At 46.2% G+C, this 7,829-nt stretch overlaps 1 protein-coding gene across 1 annotated transcript in view; it reads right to left on the reverse strand.

Moving 5' to 3' along the window:
- Positions 1-6,794, reverse strand: part of GRAMD2A (GRAM domain containing 2A) — a 37,638-nt gene extending 30,844 nt beyond the window's left edge. Inside the window, exon 1 of the mRNA XM_019968227.2 lies at positions 6,631-6,794. Coding sequence (XP_019823786.1) covers positions 6,631-6,779 — 149 coding nt within the window. The 5' untranslated portion in view covers positions 6,780-6,794. The remainder of the gene's footprint in view (positions 1-6,630) is intronic.
- Between the last annotated feature and the right edge of the window lie 1,035 nt (positions 6,795-7,829).

A 7,829-nucleotide genomic window follows, 5' to 3' on the forward strand; every position in this document is an offset into this window, starting at 1 on the left:
ATAAGAAAGAATCACGGGACTTCCCTGGCTGTCCAGTGCTTGAGACTTTGCCTTCCAGTGCAGAGGGTGTGGGTTCATCCCTGATGGGAGAGCTAGGATCTCATATGCCTCAGGGCCAAAAACCAAAACATAGAACAGAAGCAATATTGTAACAAATTCAATAAAGACTTTAAAATGGCCCACATCAAAAGTAAAATCTTTTTTAAAAAGAAACTGTTTCAAATAAGTAAGGGAAAAAGAGATTGTCCAAAAAATGATATTGGAACAACTGGGTACCTCATACCATTCATAAAAACACACTAAATAAATTCCAGGTAGATTAAACATCCAAATATTTTCTAAATCAATAAAATAGAATAGAATATTACTATATAAGGAAACATCTTCCTAAGCAAGATATAAAACCCAGAACACATAAAAGAAAATACTTAATTGCATAAAAATTAAAAACCTCTATACATTAAAAATTTAAACTGACAAAGGACTTCCCTGGTGGTGAGTAGTTAAGACTTTGCTCTTCCACTGCAGGGGACACAGGTTCCATCTCTGGTCGGGGAACTAAGATCCCACCTACTGCGCAGTGCATCCAAAACGAATAAATAAAAATTTTAAAGGTGAAGTAAACAAATGCAAAGAGTCAGACACGACTGAGTGACTGAACTGAACTGACTGAAACAACATTAAAAAATTAAACTGAAAAAGGACTGCTGCTACTGCTGCTAAGTCGCTTCAGTCGTGTCTGACTCTGTGCGACCCCATAGACGGCAGCCCCCTGGCTCCCCCGTCCCTGGGATTCTCCAGGCAAGAACACTGGAGTGGGTTGCCATTTTCTTCTCCAATGCATGAAAGTGAAAAGTGAAAGTGAAGTCGCTTAGTCGTGTCTGACTCTTAGCGACCCCATGGACTACAGCCCACCAGGCTCCTCCATCCATGGGATTTTCCAGGCAAGAGTATTGGAGTGGGGTGCCATTGCCTTCTCCGAAAAAGGACTGGCATTTTTAAATGATAACTCATCTATGTCAGTAAGAAAAAGGCAGACAATCTAATAGAAAAGTGCGCAAAGAATATGAATGGGCAAGTCACAAAAGAAGAGAGCTCTCTCTTACCTACTTTACTGATAAACATTAAAAAAAAAAATCAGAGTGCTCAATATTTCCAAGGATATATGTGGAAAAATAAGCATTCTTATTTTCCATGAGACTTAAAACTAAGTTAACCTTTCGGACATATATCAGATGCTTTAAGAAATGTAAATCCAAAAAAAAAAAAAAAGAAATGTAAATCCTTTGACCCTAAAACTCCATTCCATGCAACTTGTTATAAGGAAATAAGTGGATAAGTAGGCAAAAATTTATATTCCTATAAATTAAGAGGAAATTAAATAATTATGAGGAAAAACGTAGAAATACCAAAATAGTATTTTACCAATATAATCGATTCCTATGCAATTGACTAAAAGAATAGAGTATAGCTAGCTGCATGTGCTAATATGGAAAAAAAGTAAAAAATGTGTTGTTTAGCAAAAAGTATATTAAGTTAGTAACCCAGATATACCCCATTTATGTGGAAAGAAGGGAACTCTTCTACACTGTTGAAGGAAATGTAAATTGGTACAGTGACTATGGCGAACTGTATGGAGGTTCCTTAAAAAACTAAAAATATAGCTACCCTGCAATCCCACTCCTGGGCCTATATCTGGAGAAAAATGTCATCTGAAAGGATGTACGCATCCCAGTGTTCATTGCAGCACTGTTTACAATAGCCAAAGACATGGAAGAAACCTAAATTTCCACTGCCAGAGGAATGGATAAAGAAGATGTGTTCATATATGCAAGGGAATATTACTTAGTCATTAAAAAGAATTAAATAATGCCATTTGTAGCAACATGGATGGACCTAGAGATAGTCATATTCAGTGAAGTAAGTCAGACAGAGAAGGAGAAATATCATATGGCATCCCTTATATGCAGAATCTAATAAGAAATGATATAGATGAACTTATTTACAGAACAGACTCACAGACTTAGAGAATGAATTTATGGTTGCCAGAGGGGAGGAACAGGGGGAAAGGAAAGTTAGGGAGTTTGGGATTAACATGTACACACTGCTATATTTAAGATGGATAACCAGGACTTCCCTGGTGGTCCAGTGGTAAAGAATCTGCCTGCCAGTGCAGGGGACATGAGTTCAATCCCCGGTCCAGAAAGATTCCATGTGTCACAGGGCAATTAAGCTCATGTACCACAACTACTAAGCCTGCGCTCTGGAGCCCACGAGCTACAACTACTGAACCCACATGCTGTAGCCCTAGAGGCCAAGAAAAACCACCACAGTGAGAAGCCTGCACACCGCAATGAAGAGTGGCTCCCGCTCGCTGCACCTAGAGAAAGCCTGGGAGCAGCCATAAATGAATAAATAGCATTTGTAAAGACACTTAAAATGAATAACCAACAGGGACCTACTGTATAGCATAGGGAACTCTGCTCAATGTTATGGCAGCCTGGATGGGAGGGGAGTTTGGGGGAGAATGAATACATGTATATGTATGGCTGAGTCCCTTTGCTGCTCTCCTGAAAACTATCACAACATTTTTAATCAACATTTTTAATCCAACATAAAATTTAAAAAGTTAAAAAAATATAACTCATTTATAAAATTAAAAATTCTGTATAAAAAAGTAAAACAAACAAACAAAAGAAACAATAAAAAAAATTCTGTATCAAACAACAGTGATGATATCTCAGGGAAGAATTCACTCTCAATAGTTTCTGTTTTGCCTGAAATTACTATAACAGGGGTGTAATGTCTTTAAAATCAACAAAAATAATAAAGATATTTAAAAATAAAAAAGTAGAAGTGATATTTTTTTTACTTATTAAATTTCAAAGGCTTAAAAGTGTAATAACATCTATGGTTGATCAACATTTTGGTGAATGGACAGTCTCACACTCCTGTGTAGGAGAGCAGTATGTGAATAGATACATACATTTACATGTAGATACCCGACAGACCCATAAATTCCACTTCAAACAATTTACTCTCAGGAAATAATTGGACACAAATTTAAATGTATACAAATATTCACTGAAGTGTAGTTAAAAAAGGAAAAAAATAGAACACAAAGTATGGTTTATTCATACAATAAAAGGCTATGTAATGATTAAAATATTTCACTATTAAAACATTAAAAATAAGTTTAACACAAAGGATAGCATTATATAACATTGAAAAAAATTACATGTATCTAGAACAGTGTGCATACTAAAATATATCGGGGGACGTCCCTGGCAGTCCAGTAGCTAAGACTCCACACTTCCAATGCAGGTGGCCCAGGATTCCTGGTCAGGGAACTAGATCCCACACGCCATCACCCAGAGTTCGCATGCCACATCCAAAGATCCTGCATGCCACAACTAAGACCTGACACAGCCAGATAAATAAATCAATATTTAAAAATAAATAAACAAAATAAAAATTAACAATGTGCTTTCCCAGTAGATTTTAAACATCACTTGAGGGAAACACTAATTTAGGACAAAGACTTAGAGACTGGCTCAACCTCCATAGATTATTCAATACCCCAGTCCTAAATTCTGACCAAGCATTTGTAAACTAATGAAAATGTGTGGTTGTGGTGGGGAGAAGGGAGGCACCAGCCTACCCTGTAGTGGCTTATTTTCTTGGGAATAGCACCTTCTATATGTGCTTTGGCCACCAGGGACTCCGTGGAGAAGCAGGTACTTTTTTTTTTTTTAATTTTCCTTTTAAATTAGTTTATTTCTTGTGTTTGGCTGAGCCAGGTCTTCATTGCTGTGTGCAGACTTTCTCTAGTTGTGGTGAGCAGGGACTACTCTCCAGCTGTGGTACAGAGGCTTCGCGTTGTGGTGGCTTCTGCTATTGCGGAGCATGGGCTCTAGGGCATTTGGGCTTCAGTAGTAGTGGCCCATGGGCTCAGTTGCTCCATGGCATATGGAATCTTCCTGGACTAGGGATCAAACCTGTGTTGCCTGCCTTGGCAGGTGAATTCTTAACCACTGGACCACCAGGGAAGCCCAGGTACTTCTTGATTACAGAGGAAGCTCCATCCCCTTCCTTGATGTCCCCATCCTCCTTCCTTTCCTACATTAGTAAACAGCTGGGGAATTAATCAAAGCTTCAAAGGCTGGTGATAACAGGTGGTGACAGACTCATGCCCTGCAGCCCAGGTGAATAGCAGCACAGCAGCCAAGGCTGACTTCATGCCAAACTTACCCTTGCTTAAAAGAGGGCTGCTGAATTGGGTGGAATTATTTTCACTTCTCAGGAAAGAAAAAAGGAAATTATTTTCTGGTGTCTGGACTCAGACCCTGGATACCAAAGTGGAATGCTTCATGGGTCTCAACACTGTAGGTAGTCATGGCAACGAAGTAATTATGTAAAGAGATAAAATACCTTCAAAAATCAAGGGGGAAACAGGCTAGTTAGCAGAATCACTGAATGGCTGCACAGAAAAGCCATTTAAGGAGCCTACAATCCATTCTCCTTACCTTACAATGGCAAAGCAGGCCCAGAAAGGAGACCTGACTTGTCCCAGGTCATTGCAAAATAGGAAATTCTGACGAGAGAGGCTCTTCATGCTGGTCCGATAAGCATGGTATGTGGCATTCAAGGGCCAAAGCCGCAACTTAACCAGGTTAAGGACTAGGAGGGGCCACCCAAACAGGCATGTGGAAGAACTTCAGGAAGTCTGGCTGGCAGAGCCCATCTTGAGTACTGGTGACCTCAACCTCAGGGATCTTAGGTGGATGGATTGGCACACAGATCCTCCTGGTCTACACTAAAGCTCCAAGCACCCAGCTAAGCTAAGAAACATCAAAGCAATCAGTAACATCAAGGCCTGGATAGGACCTAGATTGACCCCACTATGCTATTCAGAAAATTCTCCCAAAGGCAAGTCAAGAATGAGAACTTTGGTTTGGCCCCTGCAGAAATGCTCCTGGAAGCTCAGTAGCAGCTTCTGTCAGCTTTGTGCTCTATATCTGCCCATTTGTCCCAGAGATATTCACTGCTTAACTGGGCCTTCTGCTGCTGCTAAGTCGCTTCAGTCGTGTCTGACTCTGTGCGACCCTATAGACGGCAGCCCACCAGGCTCCCCGGTCCCTGGAATTCTCCAGGCAAGAACACTGGAGTGGGTTGCCATTTCCTTCTCCAATGCATGAAAGTGAAAAGTGAAAGTGAAGTTGCTCAGTCGTGTCCGACTCCTAGCGACCCCATGGGCTGCTGCCCACCAGGCCCCTCCGTCCATGGGATTTTCCAGGCAAGAGTACTGGAGTGGGGTGCCATCGCCTTCTCCGTAACTGGGCCTATAGAACCACAGCCTCAGACCCGAGTGTCTGTCTGTGCGATCCGAAGACTACAGAAGGAGCAAACCCTCCTTCTCACTGCAGAATGAGGATGGGGATGGGAGATATACACCCTCTACTCCTCTCTCCCTGAAGCCCCATAAGTCTTTGCTGTGAAAGGAACTGGACTTCAGAGCCAGCTAGAGATGTACATTGGAGCAAAGGCATCGTGGATTGTTAGGACATTCTTTCCCTAGGAGTCTGATTCCTGCAAGGGTGGGTGGGGCAAGCAAAGCCAACAAGGGCAAATGCCAGCTGTGTAGGACTTCACCAGCTTCTCTGAGGACAGGACAGAGGGAGCCCTTAAGCCTTCTGCCAGCTCCACGTACTTGTCCTGCTTGGGCACTGGGTCACACTGCATCCACATTATCTGCCCCAGGGCTGGATGGCCAGGGGTGCTAGGCTGCCCTTCAGAGCTCTGGCTGTAGGGTTTGGGACCTGGACAAGGGCAGCAATTGAGGGCTTCAACCACTGACTCCTCCTTCTTCCCCAAATAATCCTACCCGCAGGGGCCCAAGACATCAGGGGGCAGAGGCCACAATTCTTGATCATACCTGAAACGCCACCTCTCACCTGCGCTGCCTCCCTACCGCTTGACCAGCTGCAAGAACTTTCCTTCTTCCAAGAGTGACTGTGGAACAGATCTCGAGGCTGAGAGACTGGCCCCAGCCCGCCCGACGTGGACGGGCACGACGCAGGGGTGCGGCCGAGTCGTGCTGGGACAGCTCCAAGCTGCCTCCTAGGCAACAGAGCGCCGCTACAATTACAGACTCGGTTAGAAGAGAGAGGCTGAACCTTCCGGGGGCCAGAAGGGAAAGACTAGCCCTTGGGGTTGGGGTAGTTGGGAAAGGAGGTCCATGTGGCTAGTTAATTAATGAATGAGCGAATGAATGAATGACCAGCGACGGCGTCAGAGGAGGATGGTGGTGAACCACGGGAGGTATCCCGAGGAGGGTGCCCTCCACCTCCCTGGTGCCGCCCGGACGTCCATCATCCCCGATGTTCGAACCCCTAGCAGGAAGCGCCGGCAGCCTGACATCCCGCCCCCGCGCAACACCTCGCAGCCCGGGAGGCGCCGGGGCCCGCGCGGCGCAGCTCTGGAGCGGAGCCGCATTCCGGCAGGGTGGAAAGTTCCTGCCCCACGGGCAGAATCCTCCGAGGCGCGGCGGGCGCTGGGTCCCGCCGGATAGCGTTCCTTCTAGGCGGACTTCGGGCTCCAGAGCCCGGTCCGCGGGTTGCACCCCCTTACCTGCTCGCCCCGGCGGCCGCGCCCGGACTCAAAGCTGTCATCGCGGAGCCTTCAGACAGCGCGGGGGACCAAGTGCCCACTTCTGACTGCCGCGGAAGACACGCCCCCGACCGCTCATTGGCTGCTCCCGCGGGACGGGCCCAGCCCATTGGTTGTTCCTCCCTCTCTCCAGATCCAGGTGGGGCCCCACGCTCTGCTTAGATCCTACCGCTCAGTCCACAGGACTGGAAAGTCCCGCAGTCCTGGGCCTGGGTCTGCATCCTTTGCCCTTCCCAGCGAGGGCCTTGGGTACTTGTTTCAAGTTCTTCCTCTTTAGCCATTTGTCTCGGAGCCTTTAGCCCTCTGCAGCAGCCCATTCCCGCCCTCCTCCAACACCTCCCAACCCCAAGCTCCAGGGCAGTTTCAGTTTCTCTCCACACCAGAGAAGTGAGTAGGGAGTTTCTCTCCACACCTCTGCACCAGAGAAGTGAGTAGGGAACACCAGAGGGGATTTTGAACAAGGGTCTGCAATTTCATGTTTTCCCCAGAGCTGGGGATTTCGCAGTGTCTCCCAAAGCAGAAAGCTTCTGGAGGTATTTGGAAAGGGACTGCAGATGGCCAGACTTTGAGAGGGAAAGCACAAGCATTAGAGCTCACACTGGGGGTGTGACAATCAACCTGGTATGTGCGTCGCTTCCCTTTTATCCCCACCAGGAAAGGCTTGGTCCTTGGGAGTGGTCAAGAGACAGGGAAGGTGTAAACCGCTCCACTCCCAACCTTCTCCTTGCTTTCTGAGCCTGCTTTTCAAGGAGGGAGGGCATGGGAAAACAGAAGGCGGCACAAATACTCTGTAAACAGAACCTAGCCTCCACCTGGACCTCTACTGTAGGATGACCTAGGGGGAAGGAGCAGGACAAGGGTCACTTCACTCCTGCTTTACCCAGAGCAGGAGGGAGGGGCCCTTGTGGCTGCCTTCTCCAATCTCTGGTCTAAAAAAGCTGTTAAAATTTCCCCAGCTGCAGGATCTTTTACACCCCAGGGCACTGAGGAGGGTAGTCTATATTCAAGGTAGTCAGTGACTGCTCTCCAAGCACCTCTGCACCGTGGGGGACAGGATGGCAGGTGGCCTGAGTCAGGAGCCATGGGGCTCTTGCCATTTCACCCCACTCAGAGGGCAGAGTTCAATCACCCCCCATCCCCAACAGAAAAGAGAGGAAACA

Source organism: Bos indicus, chromosome 10 (genome assembly GCF_029378745.1).
Source record: "Bos indicus isolate NIAB-ARS_2022 breed Sahiwal x Tharparkar chromosome 10, NIAB-ARS_B.indTharparkar_mat_pri_1.0, whole genome shotgun sequence".
NCBI lineage: Eukaryota > Metazoa > Chordata > Mammalia > Artiodactyla > Bovidae > Bos > Bos indicus.